At 55.0% G+C, this 18,727-nt stretch overlaps 1 protein-coding gene across 1 annotated transcript; it reads right to left on the bottom strand.

Moving 5' to 3' along the window:
* Positions 1 to 2,841: 2,841 nt before the first annotated feature.
* On the bottom strand, positions 2,842 to 17,404 carry HEYL (hes related family bHLH transcription factor with YRPW motif like). The gene is made up of 5 exons (XM_025419827.3): positions 17,255 to 17,404; positions 11,255 to 11,321; positions 9,921 to 10,004; positions 8,913 to 8,994; positions 2,842 to 5,693 (listed from the first exon to the last, which is right to left on the bottom strand). Exons 1-5 carry the CDS (start codon positions 17,332 to 17,334, stop codon positions 5,026 to 5,028), a joined length of 981 nt encoding a protein of 326 aa, XP_025275612.1. The 5' UTR covers positions 17,335 to 17,404; the 3' UTR covers positions 2,842 to 5,025.
* Positions 17,405 to 18,727: the final 1,323 nt, after the last annotated feature.

The following is an 18,727-nucleotide window of genomic DNA, read 5'->3' as shown; positions in this document are numbered from 1 at the left end:
GTTCTCTTGGAATATTCACCAGGCAGTTACACAAGAAATAAATAAGCTTCTATCGTCTTTCATCCACTGAGTTATTGCTGGGCCTCTTTGTTACAGCCTCCAATCCTTACTCTCACTAGCACAGGGGAGAAAAGCCTGGTGGGGTGAAGGCTTCCCAGGCTAACATAATAGTCCACCCCCCAGCCCTTAAGGCCGATCACTGAATGTTTGGCTCTGTAACAGGAGGCAGCTTGGGAAGGGAGCAGTGTGCTATACCGGTGAAGGCTGAACTAGATAGCTCTTCCTTTTCATTTTGACTAGAACATTGATTCGTATTATAAATTTTGGGGACTTTCACTAACAAATTGAGTCTCAATTTCCTCTTCTGCAAAATGAGGATAATAAGAGTACTTACTCCCAGGGCTCCAGGGGGAGATTCTATGAGGTAATGTAAGTCAAGAGCTCAGACATGTTTACTGTTATTAATGGAATCAGCTGATAACCAAGTGTGATTTTTCCTACCTTCTTTCCCCAGGAAGAAGGGGAGAAAACTAATATCTTGAAAAAAAAAAAACAACTAATAACTTTCCACAAAGTTAAAAAATACTCAATGGCTCTTGAATGCATTGCAAAACCTAAAGCTTTCTGCACAAATGTTTCTTATGCATCTACCATGGGCCAGAGACTAGGAGGGGGCTGGAGGACAGAGACACCCTTGTGGAAATTAATTTTTGCTTTGCTTCTCAGAAAGTAGAAGTCCTTTTCAGGCTCACAAACTGGAGTCCAATTCACCTACTGAATGGAAATTTATGTCGACTAGGAAAGAAATCCCAAGTCTTCTTCACACCTCCTTATGGGATGTCTGGGCCCTGGTGCACACAGGTTGGATCATCATCTCTGGGACCTGGGTGCTGATGTTTGTAAAAAGCATCTAAGTGTTTCCAATGAATAGGTAGACTTGAGTCTGGAAACTCCTTTTCCTAGTCACTACCCCAAGCAAGACTTGACTTTCTTAAATGGGTCTGACCTTGGTATTTACCTTGGCATTCACCTGGCAAAACCTTCCATGGCTTCCATTGCCTGTAAGCTCAATAAAGCCCAATCTCCGCATGGCACCCACAGGTTTTCCCCATTTGGGATCTGGTCTCTTTCCATTAACAACGCTAATGGCTATCATTGACCGAGTGTTTCACATGACCCAAGCCCTGGGCTGAGTGAGGGCTTTACGTGGGCTGTCCCATTTGAGTTCTTTAGGGTACAGGGTCTTAGCTTAGTTGTCTCATCTGTAAAATGATAACATTCCAGGAAAAGCATTACCACTGTGCCTGATACATAGTTACCCCTCAGTTAATAGCATTACTGTGCCATCCCTAGGTTGTGGATGAAGAAGTTTAGGTTTAGGGGTGTTAGATAACTTGCCCCAGACCACAACCCTGATAAGTGACAGAGGTGCAGGCTGAACCCAGGAAGTCTGGCTTCAGTGCTCAGGCTAGCCCACCTCCCCTTTGTCGCTGGAGGCCTCTGCTCAACCCAGAACCAACTCATGCCCTGTGACATCTCCAGGCCTTTGCACAGATGTTCCCTGTGCCGGTAGATTGCCTCCTCTGGTCTTCCTTCAGGAAGACTTCCTCCCAGCTGTCCCTACCCCTGTGGCCACGCTGGGCAGAAGCAGACATCCCCTCTGTGTCCCCTCAGCCTCCTCAACAGGCCCCACTCCATTCTCACCTCACCAAACTGTCACTAGACAAAGGGCACAGGGCCTCAGGGCGCCAGTGTCCTCATCACCTCTGCCCCACCATGCGTGGCACAGAGCAGACCTCTGCAAATGTTTGTTAGATTTACTGCAAGCCAAATCCATCAGGGCAAGAGTGAACAATACCTGCTGGCAGGGACGCCTGCTTGCTCTCAGCTGCCAGTGTATGCTTTGGCCAGAACTCCTCACCATTTGCCAGAACTTCCAGTCCCTTGGCCCTGTCTCACACTTTGCTCTCCAGCCTCGCCCCCAAAGTCAGCCAGTGGGGGGGTTCACCTCTAGAAGGCCTGCACCACCCAGCAGCTTGAGTCTGGAAGATTCCTCACCTCCCCAGTTCATTTATTCAACAAATATTTATTGAACACCGACTTAGAGCCAGGTACTGTGCTTGGCACCGGGCACAGGTGGAAAGTAAACCACACATGGTCTCTGGCCTCACAGGGCTTATATGCTGGTGTGGGAGACAGTTGGCCAAGAAGTAAACAAACGGGATGTGCAATGGCAAGTGCCTTATGGGGGGAAAGAATAAGGGACTTTGGGAACAGATGAACTAACTATTCAAGCACAGTAGTCAAGGAAGCCTTCTCTGAGGAGGCGAGTTTAAGCCGAGACTTGAGGGTAAAGAGCTCAACCATGCAAAAGGTAGAAGAAGGGCATCTGGGCAAGGGAACAGTGTATGCCAAGTCCTGGGGGTGGGAACAGGTTGGAATGTTGAGGAAGTGAAGGAAAGCCAGGGTGGCAGAAGCACAGAGGACAAGATTGGAATTGGCTGGAAGTCAGGTTGGGACCAGAAGAGGAAGAGCTTGGATTTTTTAAATCTTGGCATAATAGGGTAATAGAGGAAGGGTTTATTTGGAATAATAGGGTAATGCAGAGGAAGGGTAATGAAAAAGGGTTCTCATAACAGAGTTGATGTGATATGATGGGTCTGTCTAAAGTGCTCCCTGGTTGTCTTGAGAACTGAGTGACGAAGCAAGAGGGAAGCAAGGTGACTTTGTGGAGGGCAGTGATCTGGGGGCAGGGGCAGTGGCCAGACCACGGTGATAGGCGTGGGTTCAGAGAGAAGTGGATGGACTCCAGAGATATTAAGAAGTAGAATCTTCCAGAGGTTTTTAGAAGAACTAAAACAATTTTATTGGATGCCTGCTACAGCCCCAGAAAGGGGGTAGGAGTCAGGGACACCAGAAAGGCTTGGGAATAGAAACAAAGGATACATAAGTCCTCAACCACGAAAACAAATACATCATCACCCCCCACCCCCAACCCCCACCACCATCTCTTGGGGAGAGTGAACCCAAGATCAACTCAGATGCTGGTCCATTTCCACCTCGTTCAGTGGGGGTCAACAGATTCTTCTGGAATTGGGTCCTAGAAACATGGATATGGGTTTCCCATATTCTCAGCCTGTGAAGTTGCCAAACTGGTCAGGCTCTGCTTCGTGCCACCTCCTCTGCCAACCCCTGGGAGCCTGCTGACTTGCCCTGCCCTCCCTGTCCGCCTCCCCCAGGAGCACTCGTGGCCGGGGACCCACTCCCTGAAATGATGCCCTCTCTCCCCCCTGCTGCACATCTCAGATGCCTCCGGGAGGACAGAAATCTGATCGAACAAACACTGTGCAAAGGATACGCTAGCTCTTCATGCCTCCTGGAGGAATTTGCCTTTTCAAAAGAGATTTCTGGGTCATTTAAGTGATCTCTGCCTTCTGCCCCATTTCTCCAAAAAGGGCCCTTTCCCCCTAGGGTTTTCACAAACTCTATTTCTGAGCCCAAGGACCTCCTCCTCAATTTAGTCTCCGGGGAGCATAGTTTCATCAAAGGGCGGGGCTGAAAGCACCTTCCCAGGGGTGACATTCGAAAGAAGTATTTAATAACCAGCGCGAATAAGCACCAAGGAATTGCCAGCTGGAGGATGCCACGGCCTCGGGTGGGCCCGGTGGTCATCAATCAGCACGGGGTCCCGGGGGAAGCCACACAGGGTGGGGGGGCCCTTAGAGGTGCTCAAGGGAAGCAGATATTTGCCAACAAGCACAAAAGTGGTTCTACATTTTAACAACTGGTCTGGCAACACTGGCCCAGCTGAACGTCAGTCCCGGGTCTGCCCCAATCTCGTCCAGTCTCCTCTGTCCCACTGGGAATGGTTGCCAGGCCACCATTTGTTCCCTCCGCTAGAGGAGAAGCGGCCAGGGCCCGGGTCACGAAACGGCCTCCGAGTGGAGCCGGCTGCGTGGCATCCTGGGGGAACAGGATCTCAGGCCCTTGACCCACCATGTGACCTTGAAGGGCCGAGAGCCGCCTCTGACTGTCCTTCCTCTCGCCCCTCCTCGTGGTTATTTTTGTCCAGCCGGACAGCCCTTGGCTGTCCCACAGTCTAGGCTCTGTAAGCCGGATGGAAACCAGGCAGCACAGACGTCTGGGGCTGAGTCCCAAGGGGGCTCCTCTCGGGGCGCCATCACATGGGAACCTGACCCTCCGCGCCGTGCACCCAAACAGGGACCGTGCATCTGGAGGATGGTGATGGTGCGAGAGGCAGGGAGCTGGGTTCTCTGCTCAATCCTGGCTCTTGTCTGGGAGCACCGTCCCAGGCCCAGTGGTTAAGGACGCCCTGTGTTAGAGCCTAATTGCTGCCCGGAAACCTCCCGTCTCTATGCAGGGAACTGTGGGTCAGCTGGAGGGTAGGTGTCTGCAGTGAGGAAGATGGCCCGAGCAGGCCCTCCTGGGCCCCTAACCCCGGGCCTTGGGTGTGGTGCACAGCGGGGGCCTGTCCTGTGGTTCACTGCCATGGGGTGGGCAGGGGCAGACGGGGTTCCCCAGAGACTGCTCTGAGGCCCCTGCTCGGTTGCTGTCTCCGGAAGTGAGGCAGACACTAGGTTCAGGCCCTGGGGGCCTGGGAAGGCTGCACCAGTCAATCACTGCCCAGGCTGGGTTCTGAGCTCTCGAGGCAAGCAGCCTGCCTGAAGCCCTGTTCCCAGACCTTAGGTTCATGCCTGCTGCCCCCCATGTGCAGGGGCAGGAGAGAGTCTGGGCAAAGCTTGTGGGGGCTCTCCTAGGACTTGTTTGTCCCAGGTAAGGAATGAGACCAGGCCTCAGAGATCGGAAGAGCTCCAGGAGAGCTGGGTCGACAAGCCGGGCCGGGCAACCAGGAGGGGAGATGGGCCGAGGCGGAAGGGGCCTCTGATGGGTGAGGAAGATGCCTTCACAGATAGGTGAGCCAGGCCAGGGAGCAGGGCAGGAGACAGCACTTGTTTTTAGAGCTCCTGGATGAAGAACCCTCCTCACGCCTGGGGAGAAACCAGCTCAGAAAGCCCCGATTTCAGTGATTTCGGAGACCCAGGAGGGGCAGAGCACTCCTGGCCTCCCAGCTGCCCCTGGGGAAGAGGGCCTGGCGGCAGGAACGGCCACATAAGTGGGGGACCCCACGATGCCAGGGGGCACGGGGGAAGAAGATCGTAGGAGGGGTGCCACGTGGCTGCTCCTGGCAGCCCTGATGCTGGGTGCCACGGGCAGGGGGGCAGCTGGCCTCTCCAGGGGGCGGGCCCTCCGCGTGGAAGATGCCCCTCGACTGGGCAGCAAATTCCTCCGGGCTGGCAGGACAGCGCCCGCGGCTCTGCGCACAGGAGGGGTTCGGAGCGCTGGGATGGGGTAAGCCAGAGAGGAGGCGCTGGGGAGGATGGGACCGGGCACTCTTCCCAGGATGGTGAGCTGGTTGCTTGGGGCTGACAGCCCAGGACAGCTATGGAAGAAGGACCAGGGCCAGGCAGGGAAGGCCAGGGGGCCAGTGGGTGTGGGAGCAGGCTCCATCTCGGCTGCGTAGCTGTTGAGGTGTGAGAGAAGACGAATCCGGACGGGGTCTGCACGGCTGCTCGGCCCTTCCAGGACCCCCAGGTACCTGATGACCTCGGTGAGGCACTCCCGAAAACCGATGCTCCGGAAGTCCACCGCCAGGGCCCGGGCATCAAAGAATCCTGCAAAGCGAGGCGTGATGAGGGCCTGCCAGGTGGGGGGCAAGTGCTGATCCTGGGGTCACACCCATGTGGCCTTGGGCATGCCACCCACCTCACCTTTCTGAGCCCCAGTCTCCACATCTGTAAACTGGGAATAGTGACCCCTACCTGGGCTAGAGGGGGTGTGTAGTGAGGATCAAATGAATTCCCTGAACTCCGAGGCATGATCAAATCTAGAGTACCGTTTTCATCGAAATTCAAGATCAACGCAGAGAAAAACTTGGCGACCAAGATGTCATTTAAGCGGACGCTTGCCAGGTGTGAAAGGCCTGTGCCTGCGGAAGTGTAGAGCAACCCTGCCTGCTGGCGGGGGTGGATGCTGGGAGGTGGCGGCTTCAGCCATCAGAATCATCAGAGCCGGGGCTCTCCTCAGAGAAGGTGACACAGTGTCACATTGAAGCCTGAGGTCTCTGGAGGCCAGGAGAGCTGAGTTCAAATCCCAGCCCTGCCACCTAACCAGCTGCCCAACCGTGGACACATCTCGAAGCCTCAATTTCCTTGACTGTCAGATGGGCATATGGTAATGATGGTTGCACCAGGGCGGTGAGAGTGAGATTGAAGGCAACGGTGCCCAGAAATAGTCCATGAACTCAAGGTTAGCCATCATTTACACCTGACCCTTGAACAACATGGGGGCTGGGGGCACCGATCCTCCCCCAGCGCAATTGAAAACCGAGGAAATTTTTGACTCCTCCCCAAAAAACTAGTAGTTAGAACCACCAGAGATCACTTTTTACTGTGATAGCAATTTACTGGGGAGACAAAGGGCTCAGGGGGAGACGAGGAGGGCCACACGGCGTCTTAAGCAGATACTCGCAGCACCCGAGCTCACCCCAATAGCATCAGGAGGGGGCTAGGAAATTATCACTGTAGTACAGTAGGTATAGACTATGGTTAACTTTAGGCCGTTAGGATTAGACTGCATCTCTCCATTTACACTTCTCTCCACTGCAAATGGCACCACGTGTGTTCTGTAAGTGTTTGTGTGAGGAAGTTTTGATACAGTGATATCGATGTGGGACTTGATCCCGGATCCTGGGATCACACCCTGAGCCGAAGGCAGATACCCAACTGCTGAGCCACCCAGGCATCCCAGCAATTTTTTTTTCAAACAGTTGCAAATCTCCAAAAATGTTTCCACTTAGGTCAAAAACTGCATGTAAGCAGACTGGCACTATTCAAATATGTGTTGTTCAAGGGTCAACCGCATACCACTGGTGTGGCTCCTGTTGGCATCTGAGTTTGTCTGTTAGCCTGAGGGCAGTCAGGAAAGCAGGACCCCACTTTGGTCCCCAGCTGCCGCCATCAGGCTGGGCTCCTCAGTTTGGTGTCAGTGAGGTCTGACCTGATGGATTGTCCACCGAGGTATTTCGTTCTTGCTGCCTTTCCACCTGCCCCTCTCCAAAACCACCTTTTGTGCAAAGACAGAATAGGGGGCACCTGGGTGGCTCAGTGGTTGAGTGTCTGCCTTTGGCTCAGGTCCTGATCCTGGGGTCCTGGGATTGAGTCCCAAATTGGGCTCCCCACAGGGAGCCCACTTCTCCCTCTGCCGGTGTCTCTGCCTCTCTCTGTGTGTCTCGCATGAATAAATAAATAAAATCTTAAAAAAATAAAAAAGACAGAACAGCCTCCATGAGCACTGGCCTCATGACTCTGGCAGCAAATATCTGGTCCCTGGTTCATGGCTGAAGCTCCCACAGAGGGACAGGCAAGGCCTCACTCTGCTGAATACTTAGCTATGCGACTTGGAATAAATCCCTTCAGTTTTTGCGTTTGCTATTCTTTTCCAATAAACGTTTTCTGAGTTCCTAGGAAGTACTCAATTTGCATGATCTGATAATTCTCAGGAAAATAATCCTATCATTATTCCCATTTCAGAGATGAGAACCCTGAGGCATAGAGAAGTTAAATCATTTGTCAAAGGCCACAAAGCTAGCAAGTAATAGAACCAAATCCACAACTCATGGGATTCGAATCAATTCAATTCAGGATTCTAACCCAAAGCCGGTGCTCTAAGCCACAGGCCTGTCCTCCCGTTAGCTCTTGGCAAGAGAAGGGTGATGCCAACAACCCCCAGCCTCGAGATTCTTGTCAGAATCAGATGAGATAACATTGGTGGAAGCACTTTGAAACTATAAAATGCTGGCCAAAACATTAGTCACTATTTTTCTTTGAACCGGATAACCGTATATGTAGTTGGAAAGATCTCTCCCGCTGGTTGATTAGAATCAGAAGTTTTCACTGTTGGCCATGCATTCCTTTGGCAGAAGTTCTCAAAGTGACCACCTGCATCAGGGTCATCAGGCGTGCTTGCTAAACTTGCAAATTCCTAACCTCCAGGCCAGGCCTCCTGGCTCAGAATCTCTGGGGTGTGCCCCAGGGCTGTCTGTCCCCGGAAGATACTGCGGCTCACTGAAGCCTGAGAGGCACCAGGCTGGGTCACTTGAAATGCACCTGTCCCCTCCAAAGGTGGCCAAGTTAAGGTTTCAGGACTTTGGTCTTTGTGGCCTAGGTCTGTGGCGCTTTCAAGATTTCTCAATTGTGAAATCACCAAAATATACAGAGAGGCTCCACGTACACAGAATTTCCATCTGTCCCGAAGTCTTTTTAAAGCCATAGTTTCATGACTTCGTTATAACAGACCAGCTCAAAATAACGGCACGAGTTAACATTTGTGTTCTACTACGATCCCACCACAGATCTTCAACCGTGAGCATGACACGTGATCCCAGCGCTGCTCAGGACACAGTATGACCCCAGCACCAGCTCAGAAGGCACACCACTGGACAGCTGTGGCTAAACAACTCAGGCAGGCCCCTCCCAGGGTTTCAACGGGGATCCCAGTGAGAATGAGTTCATTCAGGCCAATGCTTGAGGAGGGTGGGGACTAAGGTGGGGGACCCCACACAGGGGCAGAGCTCCTCCAAGGGCTAAAGCTAGAAGGAGCGGAGTTGAGGACACGGTTGGGACCAATGGGGACACTGCCAGTGGAGAGGGCGATGCTGAGAGAGGAGACAAGCTATGTGACTGCTGCACCTGGGCCCTGCTCCAGCCCCACCACAGACCATGGGCTCCGGGAGAGCAGGGACCACGGCTACTTTGCTCACTAGTGGCCCCGCAGGGCCTCGCCCCCAAATATTTGTTTCATGAATGACTCCCGGGAGAGAAGAGCATTGGTACCTGTCCCACCGGTGGCGTGGAGCATTTTCAAGTGATCCACTGTCATCTGCAGGACCTCGGCCTTCTCCAGCTTGGAGGAGCCCTGTGTGTATAGAAGACAGAGAGTGAAGGCCTCCAGCGGGCCTCTCACTCACCTCCCTGTGGTGTCATCAGCCCTTATCGCCTCAATGTCCCTGTCTTCCTCCCACCCCACCACTGCCTGCAGTTGGGCTTCTGCTTCGGCCAACATCTCCCAAACGAACAGATTCTCTTCGCTCCCATTTTAGTCTGCATGCCCACCGCACTGCTGAGCATCCTTCCCCGAAACCCCTCCTTCCCTGGACTTCCACGACAGCGCTTTTTCTGGCTTCTTCATTCACCTTGCTTTGCCTGTCCCTTAAAATGGGGCTGCTCCCCAGTGGGTGCTGGCTCCCTTTCCTCGCTCGGCACATTCTCCCCGGGAGGTCTCAGCTACCTCCGTGGCTTCCGTGCACCATCACCAGAATGCCGCTCTGCGTACCCACCGCCTCCTAGACCAGCTTTCCTGGGAATCCGACCTCACACTCACCACACCCAAGATCTAGCTCATCGTCTTAGCCCCAAAGCACTTGCTCTTCCTCTGTTCTCTCTCTCAAGCAATGTCTGCTATGCCTCTAGTACCCTGGTCTTGCAGGTGAAACCTGAGAGTCAGACTCTCCACACGAGCTCCTGAGGGCAGGTACCAGGCCTAGGCCATGGCTGGGCCATGCTCAGTTTCCTTACTTGGGCAACGGGCATGATCATCCCTACCTTTGGGATCATTTTGAGAGTTCCCTTCCGTGGGATGATGGACCTAAAGCCACCACATGTGAGACACCAGGGTAAACACCACTTTCCATTCCCTTTCTCCCTAGCCAGTGACCGGTATTAGCAAACGGGGCACCAGCACTTCAGGCAGCTGCTCCCAATTAATACGCCCCGCCACGCAGAATGGACCTTATCTGCCACCTGCACGGAGTTTCCTCCAGCGCAGTCAGGAATGTCACATACCTGTTTCTCAAAGGCGGTGGGGACCAAGCGCCGCAACTCAGAAAGGCTGCTGTTGATGCGGTCTCGGCGCCGCTTCTCTATGATCTGCAACACAACGACAGGAATTTACTCACGGGCTCTTCGCCAGCTTCCAATGGGCTTTGATGGACACTGACTCATACCTTCCCTCATCATATTTTTGTGAGGGAGAGAAATCTGTTCTGACTTTATGGAGGAGGACACCGAGGTTCAGAGAGGGGTGGTGACTTGCTCAATTAGGGTCACACACAGCAGGGAGGCACAAAGCTGGGGGTGGAATTCGGATCTCTTGTCTTGGTCTGTAGGAGTGACATTCCAAATGATTAGCCACAGGTACAAGCAGGGGACTGAGCAATGAGAATAGGGACACTGGGGCAGCCCGGGTGGCTCAGCGGTTTAGCGCAGCCTTCAGCCCAGGGTGTGACCCTGGAGACCCGGGATCGAGTCCCATGTCAGGCTCCCTGCATGGAGCCCGCTTCTCCCTCTGCCTGTGTCTCTGCCTCTTTCTCTGTGTGTGTGTCTCTCATGAATAAATAAATAAAATCTTTTAAAAAATTATTAAAAAAAAAAAAAAAGAACAGGGACACTGGCCACAGCCCTGCAGCAGGCCCTGGAGACGCCTGCAGGCCAAGATGACCCCTTCAGTGGCTGGGTCGGGAAGAGGCATTGCTTCCAGCTGGGAAGGCGTCTCATTCACACGACCTCATTCTCACCTCACCTACTAGGAGCAGAATGCTGATAGCAGGGCAGACGTTATGACCCCCTCCCCCTCCATTTTTACAGATAAAGACGGGAGCTGGAAGGAAGTGGTTTGTCTAAGTGAGGGGCAGGGCTGGTGTCTGCCACATTCCAGGTCTTTGGACGCCCAGGGCAGAAGCACAGCGGCATCCTGGGGGAAGAGGTGGTACTGGGATGAGGTGGCCAAGACCCAGCTGGGAAACCACTTTCTTCTGACCCCTTCCTCTATCCCGCAGCACACCCCAGAGGAAATGTAAGTTCTGGGCTCACTGGGAGAGATGAAGGGAAAGGGCTGTGTGTCAGGTGTTGTCCTGAGTGTATTACATTAATTCATTTAATCTTCAAAACAGCCCTGTAAGGTAGGCATGTTCATTGGTTCAGGTATACAGTTGAAGAAATGAGGCACAGAAAGGTTAAGGGACTTGTGCAAAGTCTCTCTGCTGGCCACTGGCGAAGTCAGGATTTGCACTCGGGCAGTCTAGATGGGGGTGATGTTTCTGACCAGGGTTCTCCGGGCCAGGCCTCTGGGGACTCAGGGCAAAGATCCGTTGGGCAGCTCTGCTGGAACAATCACTCACCCCTCTGCGTTTCTTCCTGGCTTGCATCTGTGAAGGGCTGGGGGTGGATAGCGGCCTGGCCATCTGGCTGCAGAAGAAGAGAAAGGCTGATTTTTCAGAGCTCAGGGACCATCTCCTTGGCCTGGGCTGACCTTGGAGGACACTGGGATGTGGGCGGGCACAGTCCCCTCTTGGGCAGGCCGTGCTCTCCCCCCCACCACGCCCAGGGCCATGGGGCTGCAGAGGACTCCCAGGCTCCCAGGCAGGGAAGCAGCGCAGGGCAGGCGTGGGTGGGGGCCCATCGCTCCCCCCTCTAAGTCTCCCCTGCACTCAGTGTCCCACCCCAGGATCGTGCAGCGGCTGGGGCAGCAGGGTGGGGTGGGCTGGGCTCTTGGCCTGCCGGCCCTCACCCCTGCCCCTTGCCCCTCGCCCCCCCACCCCGCCCCGTCCCTCGCCGCGGGCGTCGGGGAACCGCAGCCGGCCGCCGCGCTCCTGCAACCCGATCCCGGGCGGGGCGGGCGAGGGCACGGGCGGCGGCGGCGGGGCCGGGCCGGCGGGTTGGGTTTCAGAGGGAGCCGCTGGGAAGAGCGTGGAAAGAGCAGATGCCGCCGCTTCCCACGGGCCGGGCGCGCCCGCCGCCGCCCTCCGCCCCGCCGGCAGCTGCCGCCTCCTCCCACGCAGCGCGGCCCGGCGGGGGGGGGCGCATCTGGGTCACAGGCCCCCTCGGACCCTCGGGCCGCCGCCCCGGCCCCCCAGGCCCCAGCCCCGCACCGCGCCCTCCCCCCCTCCCCCCCCCCCCCCGCAGGCCTGGCCCGGGTTTGCTCGCACCCCGAGTCCCCATCACCCAGGCGCAGCCCCGGGGCGGGGGCGGGGGGGGGGGTGCTCCAGCCCAGCCCTCGCCCCGCTAACGGTTCCTGCTTCAGAGGTTCTCCCGGAGTGGAGGGGATTCGCGGGGTGGCACTGAGGGCCATTCACCCGGCCAGCACCCCGGAGGCCCCCACCCCGCTCCAGGGCTGGACTGCAGGCGGCAGCCAGGCCCCAGCCGTCCACACAGCTCCCAGGGGGCCATGCCCTACCAACAAATAACTTTAGACAAGACTCCCCTGCTGCTTCAGAATGCAAGATGCCACACATCTGAACAGGGACCTGAGCTTGCCTCCGCCTCCACTGCCACCCCTGGTCTCTCCCCTGGGCCCCCATCTCAGCCAAAGCATTCCTTCTCTCAGTTCTGCGGGGCCACCTGGCTACCACTACTTTTGGGTCCTCTTCTGTCCTCACCCACCTCATCCAGACGCGCCCATTCCATGTCTAAGATACATCTCACCTCTGTCCTGCTTATTTCCACTGCTGCCCAGAGGACTAAACCTCTATCATCTCTCACCTGGACAGCAGCAAGAGTCTATTGATGGGTCCCTTTGCACCCCTTTCCCAAACCCCTACAAACAGGCAGTGATCATTTAAACGCGCACATCTGATTTTGTCCATCTCTTAAAACTCCCTAGGGCCTTCCCCATGCTTTAAGGATCAAGGCCGCCATCTTTCAGCTGGCTCCTGTCACCTCCTAGACTCCAATCACCTTTGCTCTTTGTGCTCCAGCCTATGAATGCACTAAGTTCTTCGTGTGGTTGCACATACTATTTCCCTCGCCTAGAATTCTCTGGTGCAGCCTGTCTACCCACCTAGTCCCAGCCTCTTTGCCTAGTACTTTCTACCACCGTATAGATCTCAACTCAACTGTCACCTTCCTAGGGGGGCCTTTTCTGACATTCCCCCTCCCACTAGATAGCCCCTGCTCTACCCTCTCCTAGCATCCTGCGTTCATAGCATGTATACCCGTTTGTTGTTTTATCTTTATATTTTTGTTTTTTATTTATATGATTATTTGACTAATGTCTCTCTCTCCACCAAGTGTGTAAGTTCCCTGAGGTCACGAACCATGTCTGTCTCATTTACCACTGTAGCCCCAGCACCCAGCAAGTACTTGGAGCACAGCAGGGCCCATGTTGAGCTCCCTCCTCCTGCCCCATCTTTGGCGTCACTGAGGAACAGAGAAGTGACACCACAAAAGCTACCTCCTACCTCCTAGGCCTTTGTGGAATGGGGGCCTCCTTCCAAACATCTGGATGAGAAGGACTGGTAAGAGGCCTATGAAGCTCCTGAGAGGGATGGTGCAGCGAGCTAGGCCCAGGGCTCAGATGGCCAGATCCTGAGATCTGTAGGGCAGCTTGTTTACAAAGCTACACTCAGGACAAGCCCCAAGAGCCAAGGGATACTAAAACATGGCCTTTGTCCCCCCTGGGCTGGATAAGGAGTCTCTAGGGGTATTGGGTTAGCACTGCGCACGTCACTGCCCCTCAGCCTGATCCCTCCTCGGGGACTATCTGTTGGAGGCTGACGCACCCCTTGTAGGGCATGGTGGCTTTGCTATCCCTTTTTCCATTCTTCTGGTCACTTGTTTTCTGCACTATTATCCCTCTTTTCTGACTCCCATATCTCACAGGCAAACCTCATTCCACAGTTGTCTTGGCATTGCTGCGTATATTTCCTTCCTCGGAGCCTAACAAAAACCCCATTTTACAGATGAGGATGCTGAGGCTTGGAGACTCAAGGCAGCTTGCCCAGCCTACGCAGCTGCTGAGGAGCAAAGCCGGCATGGGAATCCATGTCTTCTGGCTCCAAATTCAGCATTGTTTTCCCTCCTAATTCCTATTTCCTGTCTGTCTGAATAGCCCTCCAGTCCCCTTATCCTTAAAGCTCCCAAGAGCTCAACCAGAGCTCACTTCCAGGCTGTGATCTGGCCCTGACACTGGGGGGAGGTGTGAGAGCTTCTTGTCTGAGAGTCTGAAAATAAGGCACATCTTCACGGACCCAGAGAAGATATGCCGACCACCAAGATCTGCCCCATGGGCTTCGAGTGGTCCCTAGCCAGATTTCTGGGGAGGTCTCTTTGGGGGGAGGCAGCTTTCTAGGTGGTCTGGCTGCCAGTCCTGACTGCTCTCAGCACTCATCCTCAGGGTCCCCCTTAGGGACTCCCCCCATGGAACCCTTGCAGATGACCCCTCTCATTTTGCATGAACCGAAGACAAAATCATGGTATTCCCAATGAAGGGTTTTCAGGAGTGCTGAGCCCATTTGTAAAATAAAGAAACTGAGAGGGGAAGGGTCTGTTCCAGGCCACACAGCAAATTAGAGGAAATTCTAGAACTGGAGCCAAGTCTACTGACTTTTAATCCAGTGCTCTTCCCAGTGCACCCCAAATCGTCACATAGCCAGTACTCCTTGTTCTAGACAGTACTTCCACATTTACTTGTCTCCTTTATTGCACAACGGCCCTGTGAATTAAGTATTATTGAGGCTATTTCACATTAGGAAAAAAATAACCATGTGATAGATGGAGTGACAGAGACACAAAGAGTTAAGAATCGTGCCCAGCAAGTCAAGTCTTTGGGCTTCTAGTCTTTTCATTAGATCATGCTGCCTTGTGACCATGACACCCTCCCACTGAATGGTGACCCCTTCAAGAGCAGCACTTGTTGGAAGTTACCTTGGGCTACATCAGGGAGCTGTGCACTTTAGGTACATTTATTTCCTCATGGAAGGCTCACTCTGTGAGGTAGGTATTAGCATCCTTGTTTTATAAGGGAGAAAATTCAAGTTCAGAAATGCCCAAGTTAATGGTAGTGAGACTCAAACTCAGGTCTATCTGACTTCAAAGGCCACCATGTGCCTTAAATCCTGTAGGAAAGACCCACAGATCTCCACCCAGTGCCTGACACATGACAGGTGTTCACTGAATGTTCACAGAAGGGGAGGGGAGAGAGAGGCTGTACTCTCGGTTGGGACCCAGCATGTGTCAGAGGGGGGCTGGGTTCAGATAGGAGATCTGTGGGTGATTTTCTCATATGGGCCAAGATGCCACCATCGGGCAGATGCCCGCAGTGACAATGGAACATGCCCTGCTCCTTATTCTCACATCTCTGAGTGTGGGGGATTTGCGCCCTGCCTCTGACCCCAGGGAGGCCGGCTGCCCCAGTCCCGTGGCCCTTGCCACTGTTTATCTGGCTTTCTTTGTACATGAAGCTCTTCTTCTCTGAGAGTTCCCTGAGGGCAGAGGCTTAGCAGGATACATCTGGGCCCCCCACACCCAGCCCAGGGTCTGGGCCACAGCAGGCATCGTTCAGCACGCCCTGAATTGAAGCATTGATGTCTGCTGGGGGGGAGGGCCCTTTGGTGAGTGCTACAAAGAGGGGTCTATAAGTCAGCTTCTGCCAGATGTCCAACGGCTTTCTCTGCTCTGAGAGGGTCTGCTCCTCTAAGAATCTAGACAGTCTCTAAAAATGGGCTCGGCTAAAAGGACAAAATGCCGTATGGGAAAAATCTGCCCACTGATCCTTTATGCCATTGCCCAAATGCCACCACCTTCAAGAAGCCCTCCCTGATGCCTTTGGTTGTAAGTGACCTCTCCCTGCTTTGGTGCCCTCACAGCCCACGATCTGTCTCCCCTTCCATCTTCCATCCTTTGCCATGGTCTTTGACCTGGCGGGTCACTGGCTGAACTGCAAATTCTTGGAAGACAGAGCCAGCTCTCTGGGATCAGTTTTGTGCCTCTGATTCATGAAGACCCAATGACATTGAATTTGAGAGCCCCTCTCCACCACCAGCACGTGGTGCTAGGCGCTCTCCCTAGCAGGCTCAGACTCAGAGAATTGCCTCTCTAAATAGTAGTTTCTGCTAAACCATTTAAGAATGCTAATAAGTTGCATGGGGAATTGTATTATATACCCCCAAAACTAATTAATGTACAAGATGCAGGGGGGATACCTATTGCCTCATCTCCTGTTATAAGCTATAAATACTTGGAAGCTGGTGGCATTTTACTAGGATTTGTGATTGAGGTAGGATCTCCTCCTGGTCTCAGAAAACTGGAGTCATTGAAATTATGAAATCTCCTCAAAAACATCCCTAAGAATGAGCCGAATCCCCCTTTCAAATCTGTTCTGGAGAGTCAGGTTTGGATGAACCAGGGAGATCAGATAGCCCCCTGTCTTTCCCACTCCATGTCCTCCTTTTATTTTATTGGTGAGGAAACGGGCTCTGAAAGAGAAAGCAATGTCCCAATGCTTACATGGTGAGTTGCCGGCAGATTTGGGGCTGGGACTCAGCCCTGCAGACTCCCACTCAGTCCTTGCTGCTCTTTCAGGGCTCTGGGTATCACATGTTGGGTGCCTGACATGAATTAAACATTTGCTATGTGCTAACCCCGTGACATACATCATCTTATTAGATTTTCCCAATAAACCTATGAGATCAGTTCTGTTATTTATACCCATTTCACCGATGAGGAAAGTGACGCTTAGATTGCTCACAGAACTGGGTGAAGTAGCAGAACTGTACCAGCAGAGTTTGTTGTACAGGCTTGAAGCAAGTCGAATTATTTACCAAGAGCTGAAAGACGCTGGCAGCAGGGTGTGCGTTAGAAAGAGTGTTGGAATTGGAGTCTAGGCCCCTGCACTGACAAGTCAGCTATTATTTTCTTTGGTACCAAAACCTTAATTCCAAAGTCCAGTTGGCTCAAGGGAGGGGAGGTTTTTCTTCCCCCTTTTGTGTACTCCATGGACAGTGCACCCAAGCCAGGGTAGAACAGAGAAAGTATGGCTATTCCGCTTTCTCAGCGGATTCTGGACAGGGGGTTTCCTAAGATCTTCAGGGAAAACTCCTCCCCAATAGCCTCCACCTGGCTCATCTATAGAAAGACGGTCACCAACTGGGAGTGAGACCCCAGAGCTGAACTCCACTTCCATCCCGGGCCCCTGAGCCTAAGTGGCCCAGGGCGCAGAGGATCCAGGCTCTCGTGCGAGTGGTGGCCCACGCTGCCCACGCGCCCCCCACTCCCCCCCCCCCCGCCCACACACATCTGCGGGCCGTCGCCCACACCTGCATCTCCTGAGGCCCTGGGGAGGACTAGTCCCCGGCCCCCCTGAACCCGTCCGGGCACTCCCGGTGCCCCGTCCCCGCCCTCACCTCAGCTCGCCCTCGCGGCCCACGTCGATGGGTCCGTCGGACTCGCTGTCAGAGCCGCTGGGCTCCCTGGGCCGCTTCATGGCGAGCGCAGGCTCTGGGTCTCCGCGGGACTGTGCGGGCTCCCGGCCGGGAAGCTGGGCCCCGCCCCGGCCCCGCCCCGGCCCCGCCCCGGCCCCGCCCCGGCCCCGCCCCGGCCCGGCCCGGCCCCGCCCCGGCCCCGCCCCGGCCCCGCCGCCCTTTCCCAGGGCCCTCTCCTGCGCCGCAGCCCCCGGCGCCCCGGCGCCCCCTCGCCCCCGCGGTGACGCGCAGGCCGAGCCGTGGGAAGGCCCCGGGCGGTCACCGCCCCCTCCGACGGCTGGGAGGTCCGGCTCCGCTCCGCCGCCCTGGCCGCCGCGCTCTGGGTGGCCTTGGGCAGGTGCCCTTGGATGCCCCCCCCACCGCTGGGGAAGCCAGGGGTCCCCGTCTGTCCCCGGTTCGCCCGGGTCTGTGGGGGCGCCGCCCGGGCCCCGCGATGCCCCAATTTCTGCAAGGGTCGAGGCGGCCAGCTCCTGCCTCCTGGGGTTCTGGGGGAGGCAGACACATCGGGTTTGGTGAGGTTGGTGGGGGTGGCCGTGGCCTGATCCTTGACAAGAGTCCCCCAGCATAGGGGGGTCCGAAGGGGTGGAATTGCGTGTGTGTTGGAGGGGGCAGGAAAGACTCCAACATGAGAGAGGCGGCTATCATCCCTCCCAGGGGACGGCTGGAGTAGCCGCAGCACCGCCGCTCTGGCCAAGAGAACCAGACTGGGTGATGGGGGTGGCGGGTGTCCCTGGGAATCAGTTCCCAGTTACCAGAGGCGGTGCTGACCTGGGTGGGCAAGGACACAGGAGAGGGCTCCATTCCCAAAGCTGTAGCAAAGCCTCAAAAAAGGGGGTGGGGAAGGGGCAAGACTCCCTTCCTGGGTCCCCTCACACAACAGACCAAGCTGTTCACTGGATGGGGGGACTCCCGCTGGGAAGGGAGACTCAAGGAAGATTCTCAGGGATTCACCAGCCATCCTCCTGGCCCAGTACCTCAGGGAGGCATCTAGGGCTCAGAAGGAAGCACAATGGGAGCAGCCTGGAAGATGGACCATAAGGGCCGGGAGGACAGGGGAAGGTCTTGATGTGGTGGGTCAGACCCCAAAGAAGTCTGTCCCCTTCATCTGCCCACCAGGACACAGAGGAAGCCACCCCTTCGCTTGGGAGAATACGGTTGGTCATCTGAGAATAACTGCAGTTTCAAGACCTGCTTGGGGACATTCGCTTACAGTAGTGTGAAATAACATTCTTCTGCCCCTTTCCCCCACATGTCCACAGACAAGGCCAAGTAAAACTCACACATACACGCTCTGATACGTGGGTAGCAGGAGCAGTCAGCACCTGCATGCAGCCTGAGCTTTCTCGGGAGGCCCTGGTGGTCACCCCAGCTGCACCTGTGCACTCATCCCAGATG

This window comes from Canis lupus, chromosome 15 (genome assembly GCF_003254725.2).
Source record: "Canis lupus dingo isolate Sandy chromosome 15, ASM325472v2, whole genome shotgun sequence".
NCBI lineage: Eukaryota > Metazoa > Chordata > Mammalia > Carnivora > Canidae > Canis > Canis lupus.
The sequence above is the reverse complement of the archived record's forward strand: the minus strand, read 5'-3'. Positions and strand labels throughout refer to the sequence as shown.